Genomic DNA, 19,913 nt, shown 5'->3' on the forward strand with positions numbered 1-19,913 from the left:
TATTCCTGTGAAAAACCTAAAGGGTTAACAGACTTTCTGAATGTCATTTTGAATACTTTGAGGGGTGCAGTTTTTATGATGGGGTCATTTATGGGGAATTTCTAATATGAAGGCCCTTCAAATCCACTTCAAAACTGAACTGGTCCTTGAAAAATTTAGATTTTGAAAATTTTGTGAAAATTTTTAAAATTGCTGCTGAAATTTGAAGCCCACTGATGTCTTCCAAAAGTAAAAAACATGTCCACTTTATGATGCAAACAAAGTAGACATATTTTCCTTACAAGCAGAGAGCTTAAAAGTAAGAAAAATGCTAAATTTTTAATTTTTTCATCAAATTTTGGAATTTTTCACCAAGAAATGATGATGAAGTATAGACGAAAATTTACCACTAACCTAAAGTAGAATATGTCTCGAAAAAAGAATCTCGGAATCAGAATGAAAAGTAAAAGCATCCCAGAGTTATTAATGCTTAAAGTGACAGTGGTCAGATGTGCAAAAAATGCTCTGGTCCTTAAGGTGAAGATGGGCTTGGGCCTTAAGGGGTTAAAGGCATATCTGCGGGGAATTTTTATCAGGGATATTACTGCCTGTAAATCAGAGAATAAGGTGATTCAAACTTCATTACAGAAACAAGTGCTCCTGGCAGAACAACAGTTGCTTAGTGACCCCTCTGAACCTGACTAGGGATAATTAGCAATCTTTGCAGAATTTGTTAGACCCACATTTGTTGCAAATGGCAGACAATAAGCGCTCTTTTCAACAGCAGCGCTACTTCGAAAGTGGCGAGAGTACGGGTCGCCTGCTTGCTCGTACTATTGGGGCTCAGCAGGGGTCGGCCTCTGCCTTCCTTGCCTCTGCGATAGTGCTGGGACGGTTGTCAAGGATGATGCGTATATTCTGAATGGCCTAGTTTCCTTTCATGAGGAGACACATTCCTCTTAACTTATTGACCGATTTGTTTCCGGCACCCCGCTCCCGGCCCTGTAGCAGACTCAAAGGGGCTTTCTAGATGAGCCTGTTCTTATTGAAGAATTGGTGTGTGTGTTGGGGGCCTTGCCTTCTGAGAAGTCACCGGGAGTCGATGGACTCCCTAACGAATATCTTAAACAGTATCAAGGTGTTCTGTTGTCCAGGCTACTGGAGGTTTTGCAGGCTGCGACGGAGGGCTTGCCTGGGTCTATGCTAGAGGCCATCATAGTGTTGCTATTGAAGCCTGGTGGGCTCCCACAGACCAATATCCCTGTTGTGCTCTGATGTTAAATTGTTAGCGAATGTCTTGGCCAACCGTCTCTTGCGGGTTATTACTACTTTAATACATGGGGATCAGACAGGATTCATGCCGGGGAAATCAACGGCTGATAATATCAGAAGGCTCTTTTTAAATCTCCAGTTGCAGCCTGAAGATGCTGCTTGTAGGGCTGTACTTTCACTTGATGCTGCCAAAGCCTTTGACCGCGTCAAGTGGAACTTCCTGTGGAGTGTTATGTGACGAATGGGTTTTGGGCTCAAATTCTTGACCTGGGTTAAATTGTTATATGCTGCCTCCTGTGCTAGAATTTGAGCTAATGGTCTACTATCCCCCTTCCTATTTGCCATTGCAATAGAGCCCCTGGTGGTATTAATTAGGGCGTCTGTGGAATTTAAAGGCTTCTGTTATGGGGACTTGGAAGAACGCATTGCCCTTTATGCAGACAACATGCTCCTCTTCTTGGGGGATGTGGCGCACTGCCTACTCACTTTCATTGTCCCTATTGAATCATATGGTAGTTACTCTGGCCTAGCTATTAATTGGGACAAATCCACACTCCTTCCTCTTGATCCCCTCCCCTCGATGTTAGTACTTGCCAGGATTTGTATTCCCATAATCTCCCGGTTTAAATATTTGGGCGTGTATGTTACTGTGTTGCTAGACTGTAGTTCTCAGAAAGTAGTTACTTGGCATAAGTTTCCTCTCCCTATGGTCGGTAGATCTAACCTAGTTAAAATGGTTCTCATGCCCCAGTTTTTGTATATTGTACATAACGCCCCTGTCTGGATTCCTATGAAATATTTTCTTAGGATTCAGTCCCTGTTTAGGGAGCTAATTTGGAATGGCACGTCGGCTAGGATCCGCCTTGAAACGCTGCAGCGTGGTAAAGAGGCGGGTGGTTTGTCTATTCCAAATCCTTGGCTCTATTTCTTAGTGTTGCAGGTTCAACAACTGAAGGGATGGGCACAATTTACTACTATGGGGCGTACGGGTGATTTAGTCTCAAAGCGCATTGGTAAAGTGACCCCTATCTATCGATTGGAAATGGCTACACAGACTCTGTGGATGGGAGGGGGGGGGGGGGGGGTTCTGTGTATTTTTTTTTATTATAATTTGTGTGTTTGTTCTATGCAAAAATGTTTAATACAAATTTCTGATTTAAAAAAAACCAAAAAAAAAATCCTTATGAAATCATGTCCAGAATACTGCAGCCTGCTGAAGATTCAAAATGTCCTCTGCTCAGCAGAGAGAGCATGTCATCAGGGTAAAAGAACAGAGGGACCAGGGCAGAGCCAAGTGCTGGTACTGAACAGGTGAGAGGAGTATGTTTTAGTTTTTACATAAATAGCACCTTCATTAATTTAATCAGTAAACCCCTTTAAACATTCTCAAGCAGCCACATGCAGGGCTTCTCAAACACTCTCTGCTTGGGTCTCAGTAGCCAATCCATGGTGATTTTGGGGTCTCACCACTGAACCAATACTACCATGTAGCATCATTATTACCACTGCAGAAGTACCAAATAAATACTGTACTTTGGCACATATAATACCCCCAGCAGCACAGAACAAATACAGCAATGTAGCACAAAATATCTCTCCAGCAGAACCAACGACTACTAGTAAAAGTAAAATGACCAGACAGACTCCCTTTAAGAAACTGAGTGACAACTCCTGAGGGAACGAGTTGTAACCAATACTTCCCAAAACATATAAACCTAAAAAACTATCAAAAACCTTGAAACTGGAAAATGATGTAGGCTGTTGCTGAAGGCAAAAAGCGACATATCTCCTGCTCTACAACCATTACAACGACAGAGCTGCTCTGCTGTATTTTCAGAGCGTTTTTTCAAAGCTTTAAAAATTAATTACCTTTTATAGTGTCTTTATTCTGCATCTCCATGGAGATGAGTTACATTTCCCATATAGAACATCACGTCTGAAAGTTAACAGAATAAAAAAAAAGAAAAAAGAAAAAAAACTCTGCAAGGCAGAAGAGTCTGTGAGAGCTTACATGAAAACAAAGCTTGCATCATGTGAAAGCCGAAAATAACCTGCATATAATATTGATAATACAAGACAAAGCTTCCTGCTGCCACACAGGACAGATGTGTTTTGTAAGTTAATTGCCCATTCAAGTAACTCGGAGATAAATGAGTAAGAATCGGTGTAGCGGAGACAAGGAAAGGACATTTTTTTTATAATTTTGGGCTAAATATGTAGGGGGGGAAGCTTTGCAGTCGGGTCACTGAACATTGCGATAAGAAATTTGAGAAAAAAAAATAAAAATACGTTAAAAAAAACAATAAATAAAAAGTTTCCTCATTAAATACATATCACATGGTTAATCTACATATATAAAACTCAACGTGTGTGTGTATGTATGTTCCACAAAAACTTCCAAACGGCTAAAGATATTAACATGAAACTTGGCACACATGTTACTTATATGTCAACAACAAACATAGGATAGGTGATTTAACCCTTACACACCCCCCATTTGCCAGGGGCGGGGCTTATGTTTAAAGTCCCATACAAGTCAATGGAAATATATGTTACTGCATTACTTCCAAACGGCTGGAGATATTTCGATAATACTTGGTCACATGTTACTTATATGTCCACTTAAAATATAGGACAGTTAATTTAACCCTTAACTACCCCCATTTGTGAGGGTCGTGGTTTTTGTTTAAAGTCCCATGCAAATCAATGGGAAATGTATGTTCCCACATAACTTCTGTACGGCTGGAGATATTTCAATACCTGGTACACATATTACGGGTCAGGATCTGAGGACGGGATGGGAGGTCGGGATAGGAGGTCGAGATAGAAGGTCGAGATAGAAGGTCGGGATAGGAGGACGGGATAGGAGGATGGGATATGAGGACGGGATATGAGGACGGGATATGAGGACGGGATATGAGGACGAGATATGAGGACGAGATATGAGGACGAGATATGAGGACGAGATATGAGGATGGGATAGGAGGACGGAATAGGAGGTCAAGATAGGAGGTCAAGATAGGAGGTCGAGATAGGAGGTCGAGATAGGAGGTCGGGACCTGTGTGTCAATCACACAGCGGTCCCAGTGCTGACATACGGGGTAGGCATTGGGGTGGGTGTGGCGGCGGCGGGGCATTGCATACCCCGCGCCACGCCTATCTGACCGTCAGTGGCATTGAATAAAAGCATTTTTTGGAGTCATGAAAGCCTGCAAATATCAGGTAAAAACATTGCTACACACACCACTTGCACACAGTACAAAGGCTGTGTGCAGATTATTGCACCAAGATTTCATGAAAGTTGTCTGGAAAATAAAATGTTCTCAATGTTTGGCTCCAAACTGGCCTAGAATGTTGTCTGAATTCACAATCAAAACTGTGTTCAGAGCTCTACTGGTTTACTTCTACTAGAATGTAGTGGGAGCTCAAGCTAAATTAATAGAGCCATGGTGTTAGTTTACAATGTGATGACTTGTTTTCAAAGGTGATTAGTAGAATTGTGAAGGCAGCTCTACATGTGACTGGAGCAACAGAAAAAATATTGTTCAAAAAAAGTACTAATTAAAGCTAGATGACTGAACTGTGAAGTGGAACAATGCTTTATGTAAACAGTCTGCAGCTCTATTGGTGTAGTAAAACTACAACTCACAGCATGCTTTGTCAGATTAAAGCTGCCAAAGAATCCTGGGTGTTGAAGTTTCACAACCCCTGGAGAGCTGCATGTTCCACACACTTGTATGAAGTCTTGTATATAGCCTTCTGTTTGAATATGTATGGCGATGTTTCCCAACCAGGGGGCCTCCAGCTGTTGCAAAACTACAACTCTCAGCATGCCCGGACAGCCTTTGGCTGGGAGTTGTAGTTTTGCAACAGCTGGAGGCCCCCTGGTTGGGAAACACTGATGTATGGATAAAATTTAGGTCTCAAAAAAACATGTTACACATGATTATACTGACAGCAAATACAAATAAGATTTTTTTTTATTTCTGCATATATATTTTCCTTCTATCCTGTAATTATACATCAGCACCGGCATTCATGGGGCTTGATGCGTATTGGCTTTATAAAGAAATATAATTAAGCGGCATAGCGATGTGGGAAAGAATTAATTAAAAAATATTGATCAAGGATAATGGAATTGTAAGGCGCAGGGTACCTCGTCTGTATTGTAAATTATCTGCAGTCCGGACGAAATCATCTCCACCAAGTACAAGAGGAATAGAGACACCGCATTTATCTACAAGCAAAAATAAAAAGTTATAGGTAATTCATTACAATGTATCATCTGCTGACTTTACAAGCAGAACCAATGAGGGGAACAGCTTAACCCAGTGTTCACCAACAAAGGTGCCTTTAGCTGTTTCAAAGCTTTAACTCCCAGGATGCCTGGATGCTGAGAGTTATTGTTTTGCAACAGTTTAGGAACCATGATTGGGAAACACTGGTTTAACGGAATACTGTAGTGTAATATAACGTATCCCCGAAGGGGGCCCAGCGATCTCCTGTACAGGGCCCCCTGAGTCTGGGCGTTCCGTCCACGCATGAAGCGGCAGCCGACATGCCCCCTCCATGTATCCCATAGAGATACATGGAGGGGGCATGTCTGCCGTGGTTTCCTGCTGGGGACGGCACGGCGCTTCCTGCGGACTGCCGCGGCCCCGTACAGGAGATCGCGGGGGGCCCCAGTGGCCAGACCCCGCACAGATAGGGGATAAGTTACATCACATTATAGTACTCCTTTAACCTGACAAGGCTGATCTCAGGGTATGCAGAGGGTCCTTTAACTCTGTGGAAAGATGATAAATGTTATTTGTTAAAATTTAAACAGTGAAGCAGTCCTACTAGGCTATAGGTGTAAATGTTATTTGGAGTCTAATCCTCTTGTGCTTTTTTCAGATAAAATCAAATGAGCATCCTGTGTATCCAGCAGTTATTTGGGGTGGGCGAGACCACTACTATGTATACAAGCTCTTGGCTGCGTTGTTTGGCTGTAAAAAATCCTTTCAATTACTTGTACCACAAATCCGGTATTATGTTAACATACATTTTATGGATACAAAAGAGAAGAATTTGTTTTTTTCTTTAACATTTAACTTTTGCATAGAAACAAGGATTAGATCTCTAGGTAATTATATCACAACATTTCTCCTAAACCGCCTCCCATTTATCTAAATGACAGCATTATTGGCAAGAAAAGTGCTGGAACAATTTGAGTAATGGCTTTGACAATGGGCCTGGTACCTGGGGACACCATGGTGTGTCTCACTGCTGACAATGGAAGAGTTTCCTGCCAGCAAGGATAAAAGGCGCTGCTGTGGCTTTGGTCAGACTATATCTGGCTATCATGTGTTGTTAACACGTTTGTGTGGGCAGGATAACAAGTCGATGTCTAGTGTTAGCAAACAGCCCATCGGAGACTGCACAGGAGAAGAAGAATGGAATGTGACTGTACCATAAAGCTAGACGTTCCCCCAAACAACTACTATTTGAGGGATTGTCCAGCCTAAAGTAAATAAAGCTTGATATCAGGGTACAGTGAACAGTTCTACAGATATCTATGTGTGTTTCCACTCCTCAACATAATCGAGATCTCTGCTTGCTGTGAGTGTGAGTGTAACAATCCTTTATTCTACAAGGTCTGAAAATCTTCACATGTCTAAGGCTGCTTTCACACCATAGAATTATCCGTTTTAAAGATCCATTATGATGTTCCGTTAACAAAACCATTAAAAACAGGCGTTAAATGGTTCTTCCTCCTGTCACAAAATAACGTCCGTTATTAATAACGGGCTATGAAAGGTTAAAATGGATAAGGTAAAAATCCCATAGACTATAATGGGATTTTGTAACAGCAGTTTCACGTCCGTTTTTAACGGTTTTGTTAACAGATCATTATAACGGATCATTAAAACGGAGGAATTTATAGTGTGAAAGGAGCCTAATATCGCTCACAGATGGGTTTGTTGCAATTGTACCCAGTTAGGACAATCCTTGAGTTTAGCAATGTATCAGTGCAGCTAAAATGTATCAGTCTTGAGTCCAGGTTGTTGAGCTGACAGATGATTGTCTAGACTGGTTAAAATGGAAGGAAAACCTTTAAGGCTAGGTTCGCATGGCCGTTCTCTCCCATCCGGCTATTCTCCCCTTACTACTGCTAAACGGAATATACTAACAAACAGATATAAACGGATGCCATTTGTCTGTTATTTTAATAGACTATTTAAAAAAAGAGAATGGACAAGTGGCATCCTTTTGCATCTGTTTTTCATCCGTTAATATAAATAAATAAATAGAATATAAATAAATATAAATAAATATAAATATAACATCACTTTTACCGCACAGTGAACACCATAAAAGAAATAATAAAAAAAACATAAAAGAAATAATTAAAAAAAAACGTCCGGCCATAGGCTGAGTGGCAGTGTGATGTTTTCGGCCCCGAGACCTGCTGCCGGCGCCGAAAAACTCACACTACCGCTCAGCCTATCGCCAGCCGAGGCGGGACTTTGCTACGGTCGTGATTGGCTGAGTGCAGTATGACTCACCGACTACCGGCAAACAGGAAGAGGATCGCTGCGGAAGCCAGAGCGGGTTACCTGAGGCACCGGGAGAACAATGGCAGGTATGTACCTCTTTATTTTTTTTTACTGCAGGCAGTCTGAATGACAATTTTAACATCCCGAAATACTCCTTTAAGCGACCGAATTCCTACAGAAAATACCCAGTTCACAAAAAGATAGCCTGGCAGGTATGTACTAAAACCACCTTAAGGTGGATAACCACTTTAAGGCTGGGAAGAGGGTGAAAGTAGTGTTCTTTAATGGGATGAAGGTAGGGAAATGCAGAACCCTCTCTGATCATTCAGGTTAAAGACCCTTCAGATACATTTACATTCATGTGTGACTGACAGCAGCTCCTCTGTTCCTCTTATATTAATTGATTATGGAGAGAAAAAGGAGGCCCTTAGGTCCGGCGCTTGTTACCGATGTCGCGATCTGCAGATCGCGACATCGGTAACAAGCGCCGGACCTAAGGGCCTCCTTTTTCTCTCCATAATCCATTATCCAACGGGTTCCTGCATAGGATACCAGTCAAGGCACCTCGGCTGCAGCACGGACACTTCCAACACCCCTGGAAACGGGGAGATACACATAACCCTCAAGAGGGTCACCAGGTGAGAGTTTACCCTGCCAGGGTTTCCAACTGGGGTCCGTTGTTTTACGGTATCACACGAGGCGCTGTCCTCTCTCCATTTTTTTTTTCTCTCTCTCTACTCTTATATTAATTGGACACTGTTTTAAGTGAATGACATCAGGTTTAGCAGTACTTCAATATGGAGTGCACTAAAGTAGCACTAGGATATAGTGGTGACGCTTACAGTTATTGCCTGCAAAAACATACAATTTACTCTACCTGGAGGTGCCCATACTTCTCGTAGGACAGGATCTCGTCTCCTGTGTCCAAGTGAAAGATAGAATGAAGACATTTCTGTGGGCTGGGGTCCTGCTTAAACTGCTCAACCTAGAAAACAAGATAACAGATGTTACAAAGGAAGGGTTTAACTTCAGAAATGAGTGTAGCATTGTATATCCAGGCTGCCATGCCATTCAGTAGACTGGGAAAATTACATAATAGGCACTTGAGGGGAACTCATGTCCACACCTCCATCCACTTCAAAATCTACCACTCAGAATTCAAAGACCAAATGCCAAAGAATCGCACAATCCCAGAAAACTGGATTAAACCAAATCACAACTTGACAGATCAGGCCAATTGAATGACAAAGGATAAGCAGGCACATATGTCAATCAGACTCAGCTTTCCAGGAGACAGAAAAACAAGAAAATGCTAGGTGATGACAACTCTAAGTATAAAAAAGTATTGGCGCTTAGAGATGAAGTTGACATAGGGATCCGTCACTATTATAGTGATAAATGACTTTTTATTTAGGGTACATATTTCATGTATGGAAAACAGATACAATAGAATGTGCTACATCTGGTCAGACCACAGGGTCCTTGTGGCTCACTCAGAAAAAGTTTAATAAATTATGACTTAAGAAAAAATGTTAATAAAACATTTGTAACCACCTATAAAAAAAAAATGCTCAATTGATTCCACTCCACAAATGAATAGTTTTATATAATATATATATATATATATATATATATATATATATATATACATAATATATATATATATATATATATATATATATATATATATACACACACATTATATATATATATATATATATAAGCACTGACGTTAATGTATCCCAAAAATTTGCAAAAAATTATAGACCAATAGGGAACCTCTAAAACAGCCCTCCGCCCGTTCAGGCATCCCAATATTGCGTATATTATTCCTCCTCAGTCTATTTTTTAGATCATCAGCCTTCTGCCTACTCAATTCCAGCTGTGAAGTGAGATCAGATAAGGAGGCAGGAACAGGGGCAAGGGTGTCTTCAATGGTGGAAATGCATCCCTCTGCCTGGGTGACTCTCTCCCTCAGGGCCTGCATGTCCTGTCTCAGCAGACCCACATCAATTTTAACCTCCTCAGCTTGCCAGTGAGTGCATTCTGGCAGGAGGTGATAGCAGCCCGAAGCTGCGATGAGACCTCCCTTAGCGTGGGTTCCAGGGTCCGGTCCCCTACCTCAGGAGCGACAGGGCTGGATGGGGAAGGTCCCGGCTGGTACCTGGAGGATGAATGTGCGGTCCGGGCGCCACCTGGAGACTGGTCGCGGGCAAACTCTTTCAGCCAGTCCGCGGCCGCACCGCCGTTATTTCGGGTTAGGTCTTGCTTGGCTGGCATCTCGGAGGCATGTGAGCGGGTCCGGACCGAAATTTGGGCCAGGATCGAGGCATGATGAGAGCTTACACGGGCGTTGGAGCGGGAGCTACTGCTTCATGCGACCGCTTGTGTCCGGCGCTAGCCACGCCCCCAGGAATATACAATTATTATCGCACTGTTTCAAGTAGAGGGCAACTCCTGTATATTCCCCAAAATAGATGCTTTAATATATTATATCCATTTAGTGAGTCTGCAATTTGTGAAAACCCTTCTGTAATAAAAGGTTGTAAAGTCAAACGGTTGTTTGCAAATTATAAATGCAGTATTCGCTCCATCCTCAAGTGACCTGTCAAATAAATAGTTTGTCTGGTGCACCACTCACCGCTATGCAGTACCGCTGTTAGGGGTAAAAGACCAGATGAGCCAGAAGTCCCATAATGATTACAGCTCACCCCTGCATCACGTGTGACTACAGACCGCAGAATCCACCGTCCAGGCACCTTCAATGATGGTTGGGACTGGTTGTCCAAACAGACTAGGTGAGTATAGAGCTGAATCTCGGTGCGGGGAGTAATGGCATCCTAGTGGTAACAGAATGTGCACTCCTTTGATTGACAGATTTGCAGTGCACACAAATTCCATGCTGGAAATAGGATGAAACATTCTTTTGGTGGTCTTGTAAGGTGGTATGGTATACTTTGACAGGACTGGATGCCTTTTAGAACCCCCTTAGGTCCCCTTAGCTATATAGATAATTTGTTAATGGAGGGTCTTTATATAAAAGATGTAGATTTCATACATGTCTTGTACCATACAAGTAAAAACTGATGAATACCCCTTTTTGGGGAAAAAGGGTACACATTATTCAACCAATAGGTAAATGTTTAGTAAGGGGTGTTTATCAGCTTTTACTTGTCTGGCATAAGACGTATATAAAGTATACAAGTTTGAATCTTGCTCATTTATATTTGTCTTATTCTATTTGTATTCTATTTCTTATCCATTTTTATTTTTAGCATTTTCTTATCATTATTCTATTTCTTTATTTGTTTATACCTTTATTCACTCTATTCTTTTTTTCTTTTTTTTATAGTTTTCTGGGTATGTTCGCCATGTCTAGCATAACTTTTCGTATTTTTGTCCATTATATTTCTACCATTATATGTAGATTGTGATTTCTTCATATTGTTTACATAATCCAGATCATGTTTTCAGATGGCTCTACTAATTTCTTTGAGGGGGAGGAGTCTTATGGATATAAAAAAGGTATAGAGACCCCCACAAACAAATTATCTATATAGATGCAGAAAAAGGGACCTAAGGGGGTCCTGAAATGTGGCTTCGTACCAACCTGTCAATAAAAGGAGGGCGCACTCCACTATCACAAGGATGCCATAACTCCTTGCACTGTGATCCAAGTCTATAATCACCTAGTCTGCTGGGACAACTAGTCTGAACAAACCATTTTTGAAGGCATCCCGAAGTGGATTCTGCAGTCTGTAGCCGAGCACCATGCTGGAGCAGGCCGTAATTAGTATGGGACTTCTGGCTCTTCTGGCCCTTCGCCCCCAACAGAGGGGCTGCATTTGTAAACTCACTAAATGGATAAAATATATTAAAGCATCTATTTTGAGGAATATACAAGAGGCGCCCTCTATTCGGAACAGTGCAATAATAATTGTATATTCCTGTTTGATCGCTGGTTATATGTGAAAGTGCACAGAGCATCAGGGGTTATATTAACCAGCAAATACAGATTTGTGAGCATATACAGTATATAACTGGTCATTTGTGGTTTTGTGGTTTATTTAATCTCGTTATATCCCTGCTAGAAGCAGTTGACTGTTTTTTGTTATAAGTGCTTACAAATGCTATGTTTTATCAATTTTTTTAAAAGTAAAATTTAACTTATATATTTTATTCAACTACTAGTGAGTGAGCCATAAGGGCCCTGTGGTCTCAACAGAGGTAGAACGTTTTTTAGTATTTGTTTTATACACATGAATAGTGTATCCTAAGAAAAATAGTCATTTATGCCCATTCTAGTGATCAATCCATATGTCCAACTGATCTCTGAGCACCAATATTTTTTTTCTTACTACTTATTGCGGCACCTAGAGATAAAAGGTGTCATATTGGTTAGTTCAATCCATAGGTGACCATTATTTAGTGAGCCTTTCCCTTAGTTTGTGTAAACTCCAAGTACCAGCCTAACTATGCACGTCGGCATTTCTCTCCACAGCAGGGTGCTACAGTGTTAGCTTGGAGAGGGGGGGTAGTGCACAGGATCAGTTTGTCTTTTTGTTGCTTTTATGAGCAACAAATCAGAGCTCCGCTCAGGAGGCCATCGTGTGCTGCTCATATTGATTAATGGGGCATGCTGTGGGAGGCTAAAAAATAGACAAAATAAAAGAAAAATACAAAATTACATTAGGGAAATGGCTCCCAGGCATGGAACGTGTCCAGCACATTGGGTGAGGGAAAATCACTCTGCATTAACGGATCTGCACTCAGAAGGGAAAGCTCCAATTCATTGTGAAGATGATTTAAGCAACCCGACGCCCAGCAGGGACTATAAAATTAGGGTACTAGTCTCCTTTACATTATATATCTGATGCCCACATCGTTTGTTACCTAGCTTACGCTGGAACAGAGTAGAAAAGGTTACACATGCTTAGTGTAATGCTGAATCTTACTTCGGAACTGAATGTGGGGGAATCGCGGTGCATTACAGCTCACATATCACGGTTAAAGGGGTACTCCACTGGAAAACATTTTTTTTTTTAATCAACTGGTGCCAGAAAGTTAAACAGATTTTTTAATTACTTCTATTAAAAAATCCTAATCCTTCCAGTACTTATCAGCTGCTGTTATGATCAATAGGAAGTGCTTTTCTTTTTGAATTTCCTTTCTGTCTGATCACAGTGCTCTCTGCTGACACCTCTGTCCATTTTAGAAACTGTCCAGAGCAGGATAGGTTTTCTATGGGGATTTGCTCCTACTCTGGACAGTTCCTAAAATGGACAGAGGTGTAAGCAGAGAGCACTGTGGTCAGACAGAAAGGAAATTCAAAAAGAAAATAACTTCCTGTGGATCATACAGCAGCTGATAAGTACTGGAAGGATTAAGATTTTTTAATAGAAGTAATTTACAAATGTTTTTAACTTTCTGCCTTTTTGAAAGAGAATTTTGCTGAAATGGTTTTTGGGGGACATGTTGCATTTAGAAAGTCCCCAGGGTGCCAGAACAGCAAAAAAAAAAAAAAAAAAAAAAAAAAAGAACCCACATGGCATACTATTTTGGAAACTACACCCCTCAAGGAATGTAACAAGGGGTGTATTGAGCCTTAACACCTCACAGGTGTTTGACAAATTTGCATTGAAGTTGGACATGAAAATGGAAAATTAGATTTTTAACACTAAAATGATGTGGTTACCCCAAATTTTTCTTTTTCACAAGGAAAAATAGGATAAAATGGACCCCAAAATTTGAAGACCAATTTCTCCCAATTAAGAAAATACCCCATATGTGGACGTTAAGTGCTCTGCTGGTGCACTACAGGTCTCAGAACAGAAGGAGCGCCATTGGACTTTTGGAAAGAGAATTTTGATTAAATTTAAGAGCATTTACAAACCTCCCATAGTGCCAGTACAGCAGAAACCCCCCATATGTGACCCCATTTTAGAAACTACACCCCTCACAGAATTTAATAAGGGGTGCAGTGAGCATTTACACCGCACTGGCGTTTGACATATCTTTGGACCACTGTCCAAAAAAATCTGTCAGACACCTGTGGGGTGTAACTGTTCACTGTACCCTTAATAACATTCTGTGAGGGACGTAGTTTCCAAAATGGGGTCAAATGTGGGGGGTCCACTGTTCTAAAACTACGGGGGGGCTTTGTAAACACACATGGCCTTCAATTCCAGACACACTCTTTCTCCAAAAGCCCAATGGCGCTCATTCTCTTCTGAGCATTGTAGTGCACTTTACATCCACATATGGGGCATTTCCATAATCAGAAGAAATAGGGTTACAAATTTTGCGGGGCTTTTTTTCCTATTACCCATTGTGAAAATGAAAAATTTGGGATAACACCAGAATCTTATCTTGCTCTTATCAAAACTGTGGCTGCAATTTGATCTGTGGTGTCCAGGTATTTTCCACAGCAGATTGTCTCTCCTAGAGCACCTCTGTGGGGGAATGTCCATCTACCACACCTGCAGGGGTTACAGAAGGCCGGTTTCTGGGGTACCCATGGAGTCAAGTTTGTTGCCCATCTGTGTGGGGAAGACCAGGCATTCCAGTCCTTTGCCAACATGCATGCTCGTTATTATGTCCATGGGAGTGCCTTTTTTTGGTATCTCTAGTTGCGACATGCTGTGCAAGCGCAGTTTGACTCCCTGGTGGTCACCCCCGTTTTTTCTGAAGTGGAGCCTCTCCTGGGCACTACTGACCCCTCTAAGCCCCTTACTCAGGCTTTTGCCATGCTTCAGACTTTAGGGCCTAGCACATTTGAGTTGGCCTTCGGGAAATGGGCAAAGGATATCCCTGAATTATCTAGTGAACAGTGGAAGGAGGTGGAATGGTCAAATTATCCTACTGTAGTTAGCGCTAGGGATATGTTGATTCAATCTCATTTCATTTTGCAACTCTATTACACCCCGGAGAAGCTGAAGCGTATTGGCGTGTCTTCCTCTGATGTCTGTTTTCAATGTTTAACAGATGTGGGTACGTTTATGCATATGGTGTGGAGTTGTCCCAGTGTTGCACCATTTTGGAGGGAGGTAGTGCAGTTCTTGGCAAACAATCTGGATTTGTCTGCTGGGATTTATCAATCAAGTGGAGTCGGGGGGTCTCATAAATGTCTTCTGATCCATTTTGTTCTATTTTGTGCACGTAAGGTGGTTGTAATAACTTGGAAAGACACTTCCCCCGGCTTCTCTTTCAGTGGATTAGCTTGGTCAATAAATGCTTGAAGAAATTTGATAAGAAGTGGATGCCCTGGCCTCAACTGATTCCTCTGGGCGGTCGTCCCAGGCGGTCTAACCTTGTCCCTGGCATTGGTGGGGAAGGGGGGGGGGGCGGAGTACCAGGGTATGAATGGTGTGTGTATGCGATTGTTAGTATGATGCTGTTGGGCCTGTCCTGCTCCAGGAGTTTCGGGGTAGGAGCCTCTTCCTATGACCCTAGTAGTTGTAATTGCGAGACATACCTATCTGCTGTTATGTCTATCCTGTTTTTTGTGACTGGATTTACTGCCTTGCAATGCAATCTGTACTCTCTGTCTGGGACTTGTTCCCGTGGCTACCTGGAGTATATTTGTATTTTGTTCTTTTTTTTGGGGGGGGGGGTAGAAAATTACAAAATAAATACTTAAAAAATTAATTAATAAATAAATAAATAATCTGTCTACCCCATCTACATAGTATATCTATTATCCAGGATTCTGGAACAGCGGAGTGGTAAAGGAAGGAAAACTGTCACCCAATCACCTGCACTATAACCCGATACACTGTGCCTACTGAGCGCTCACGCGACCAACGGTTATGAATATTTAAATCCAGCCGGCGGGCCCGCCTCCAGCGCTGAAAGAGGGGGACCTTTGGAGGATCAGGTAGGTATAGCAGGCCGAGATCCCGCATCAGTCTCCTGTTTACCCGCACAATAACTCAGTGTATCGGATTATAGTACGGGTGAACGGGTGACCGTTTAACGTTAAAAGGTAGTCATATTAGTTGCCCCATAGTGTTCTCAGAAACAGATAAAACTAAGTAACAGCTTCACAAAAGGTATGGTTCAGATATTCAGGGAGTGAGGAAGCAGTGGGTCAGTGAGTGCCATCATTTACCTTATTGGCCTGCCGCATGTAACAGTACAGGATTCCTCTCATGCATTTGATTGCTGAATGCTCCAGCTCATGTGTCCGTCCTTTATCATCATCAATGCGCCTGGTTGGAAAGATAAAATGGAGAAAGAATAAAGAAAATTAAGAAAAGAAAAACAGAAAAGCAAGAGCAGCAGCGGTAGAGTCACAACAATGGCAAAATGCTGATGAACCATACAGATACAATAACGCTTAGGTACAACCATCTGAAACAACATTCAGTACTGTACTGTAAAAAGTCTGTGCTGCTATTAGGATCAAATAAACTCTCTCAGGAACAAACTACTAACATGAAGGGCTCAGCAACATGTGGGGGGTTTACCCAACATATCATTAAAGTTCTGCATTAATATATTGTGTATGCCATCATTGAAATGCCTTTTACAGTTCACATAGTTTTACTTTAGAAAACAATAATTTGTCAGCACATCCCACACTATAGATATGCCTCTTTTAAGCTAGCACTAAGCCTAGATTTTTCTGGGCATGTAAGATCCAGCTATTCCTTGCATAAAATCACCCAGTGGAATGGGTGGATGCACTATCAAGATGGAGGCAGCCATTCCATTCTGAGACCTGCTGCTATCGCAAGTTATAACCCGGTGAAGCGTACGGCAGCATGATTCACTTTTCATTCTTAACCGTAGCCAGTCACCACATTCACTCCATTATAGTCTATGGTGAATGAGTAGGGCTTGACTGACAGCCAGCAGGGTCTTAGTACTGAGACCCATTGCAATCTAAACTTTTGACATGTCTAGGCGACAGGTTTTTTTTCAATTGAAAGTGACACTTTTAAGAGCTCTTGATTCGCTGTGTTCTGTCCAAAGAAGAAATATTGGGGAAAAATAAAAAATAAAAAACAACCACCAACAAGAAACCGGGGCCTCATGTATTACCCCAGTGTATTCAAATCCTGGCTATGGGTCCAAGAATGTAACAAATGCCTCTTCAAAATGGCTGATCACCTAATAGGGATGCTATAAGTGCCTATCACCCCAATACATAAGGGGTGCCAAATTAAATAGCTGCTATACCCAGAGGTCACAGGAGGGGGGAGCAATTCATCCGGCAGTGAAGCACAGATGTAGGAAAAAAAAAAGCCTTGTGAAAGCTAGGTACTGCACTTCACTGCTTCATTGTTTATACAAATGAATAGTCCTACTCTGGACTTAAAGCTTATCTATGACTTGCTACTTTTATTCCATTGCACATATCAGCACCTGGCTTCCACAGGTCCTTTCTTGCTACTTAGGGTATGTTCACACTGATTAATTTGAATTTCCTTGCAGGGAATTGCGCATCGAAAATTCGCTCTGTGAGCTCTACCATTGGAGTGAATGGGTCTTCGGAAGAATTTCAGCGGCGGAGACTTCTGCCTCTGAAAATGATTAGCGAAAATAATAAACCTGTTCATCCTTTGCGATAATTTCAGCAAGCACTGCATTGCCATCAATGGTGACGGCACAGGGCCATGCAGTCCTACTGCCGAAAGATTTTATCGGCGGTTGCCACCATATGGAGTTTCTGCTCGCAGAATTCCGCAAGCGGAGATGTAGCTCAAATTGCTCAATGTGAACATATCCCAAAAAGGAAAGATATTCAGTTTTGCTGTGTTCCTCTGTTGCATCAATTACTGGAAAGGCCTGGAAACAATCAATATAGAAGCATAGAATGTGTCGGCAGATAAGAACCATTTGGCCAATCTAGTCTGCCCAATATTCTGAATCCTATCAATAGTCCCTAGTCCTATCATATATGAAGGATAGCCTTATGCTTATCCCATGCATATTTAAACTCCTTCACTGTATTTGCAGCGACCACTTCTGCAGGAAGGCTATTCCATGCATCCACTACTCTCTCAGTAAATCGATCATCTGTACCCAATTTTCCTAGTGTTCTGAATGTCAGATCTCTCTAGGTATGTATCAATATGGTAATTAGGGAAATGTACAGTACTATACAGTTAACCCTTAACTTACAATATTTTCAACATACATTGGTCTTTTCTGGACCACTGCAACTTGAAATCATAGCCAACATACAATGCTAAAGAAAGTCCAGAAACGTGTCAATGGCTGAAAGAACTGACTGTGGACACTTCACTAGGAAAACGCCTGTATTACTTAAATGCATGCACTGACTGACTGTCTGGTAGTGCCTCCATAAGTTCAGGGAGGTACTACATGTTCTGCACTACTCTTTACCTGTGCCAGTTAGCTGTTCCTTGGAACACTAAGTGACGGTGGCTCCATCTTACTTTATTGGGACAAAGTGCATACTGAACAGGACCCTGAAGAAGATTCTGCTCTCTACATAGACAGTGATTTACATCTTCCAGTAGCTTTTACTTACTTATATAAGTGAGGGCATGCCTTATCTGTAAAAGTTATCTACTTATTTTTCATTAATGCACACGTTCCCTATTTTTGGGGCTTCAGGACCTATTACAGAGCTTTCCATAGAGTTCTGGTCTCAACATACAATGGTTTCAATATACAATGGTCCTCCTGAAACTAATAAATATTGTAACTATTGTAACTTCCTTTTACCTGCGTCACTAGTAGTACCCTCAACAGTGATTGTGCACATAGTGGAAGAGCATGTAGGCCCCAGCTCAAAACCAAAGATATATGCAGGCATTGATGCTGCTACAATAATTTATGTCAAAGGTGGAAGAGCACTTATCCCACCTAACAGATTAGGGGCACTATTCATATAAATGGTGGTAGCACATGCAAGCCATATAAGAAAATTACTATATATAATCTACACATATATAGGCTAAAAACAGAAAAGGAATCCAAATTGACACCTACAATTATAAATGGCCATATTCAGCTACATGGTGTCTATCATGATCCTATACTAGGCGGAAAACTCATATCACAGTATACCACAACCAGAAGAAAAAAAAAGAGTTTGCACACTACCGCTTCAGTAAAATATAACTTTTATTATAGTCATTACACATATAAAATATAAACCAACTGGATACAACAAGTGAGGGCCTCCGAGCTTAGGCCGAGCAACCATACAGGGAACAATACACACCACGGATACTTGGGAGCACTACTAGTCTCAATAATGACTATAAACCATGTCTCATCTATATAAGTGGGGTACCTTTCCTACGCCTCTTCAGGATGAAGTGCAAACTGCTACTAACCTCAGATAAAGGTGCAGGATATCCTATTGGAATAAGGTGCCTAACTGGACATAAGTCCTAGTTTTAAAGTGCATGGTGCTGTATACATAGTCTATAGGTAGGATCTAAAATGCTGATATCTTATTCATTTGTGTATTGCTCCACCGTCCCCAACACCTTGTGTAACCTTTCTCAAGGGGGCTGTTGCCCATTTAGATAGGTGTCAAAGCTCAAAACCAAAGATACATGCAGGCATTGATGCTGCTACAATAATTAATGTCAAAGGTGGAAGAGCACTTATCCCACCTAACAGATTAGGGGCACTATTCATATAAATGGTAGTAGCACATGCAAGCCATATTAGAAAATTACTATATATAAACTACACATATATAGGCTACAGTGATGCAAATTTTAACAGTGTTAAATCATCGGGTTTATTTTACTTCCAATACAATAAATGTTACGTTTTAGGGGAGTTCCTTGTATTTGGAATCTTAGTGTCCCGAGATGGTACAGCCTTGGGACAATTGTAATTAATTCACTGTATAACATTTCATCTGTTACACAACTCTTACAGTCATGGCTATAAATGTTGGCACCCTGAAATTTTTCAAGAAAAGTAAGTATTTCTCACAGAAAAGGATTGCAGTAACACATATTTTGCCATACACATGTTTATTCCCTTTGTGTGTATTGGAACTAAACCAAAAAAAGGGAAGAAAAAAAGCAAATTGGACATATTTTCACACCAAACTCAAAAAATGGTCTGGACAAAATTATTGGCACCCTTAACTTAATATTTGGTTGCAGACCCTTTGGAAAAAAT

The 19,913-nt window shown here is 41.3% G+C and overlaps 1 protein-coding gene across 3 annotated transcripts in view; it reads right to left on the reverse strand.

The window, feature by feature from the left end:
- Window positions 1–19,913, reverse strand: part of PHKB (phosphorylase kinase regulatory subunit beta) — a 297,465-nt gene that overhangs the window by 172,864 nt on the left and 104,688 nt on the right. For all 3 annotated transcript variants that reach the window (XM_056525638.1, XM_056525640.1, XM_056525639.1), the window contains 3 exons: window positions 15,901–16,000; window positions 8,668–8,775; window positions 5,408–5,488 (listed from right to left, as the gene is read on the reverse strand). In XM_056525638.1, the coding sequence (XP_056381613.1) occupies window positions 5,408–5,488; window positions 8,668–8,775; window positions 15,901–16,000 (289 nt within the window). The remainder of the gene's footprint in view (window positions 1–5,407; window positions 5,489–8,667; window positions 8,776–15,900; window positions 16,001–19,913) is intronic.

This window comes from Hyla sarda, chromosome 6 (assembly GCF_029499605.1).
Source record: "Hyla sarda isolate aHylSar1 chromosome 6, aHylSar1.hap1, whole genome shotgun sequence".
Taxonomy (NCBI): Eukaryota; Metazoa; Chordata; class Amphibia; order Anura; family Hylidae; genus Hyla; species Hyla sarda.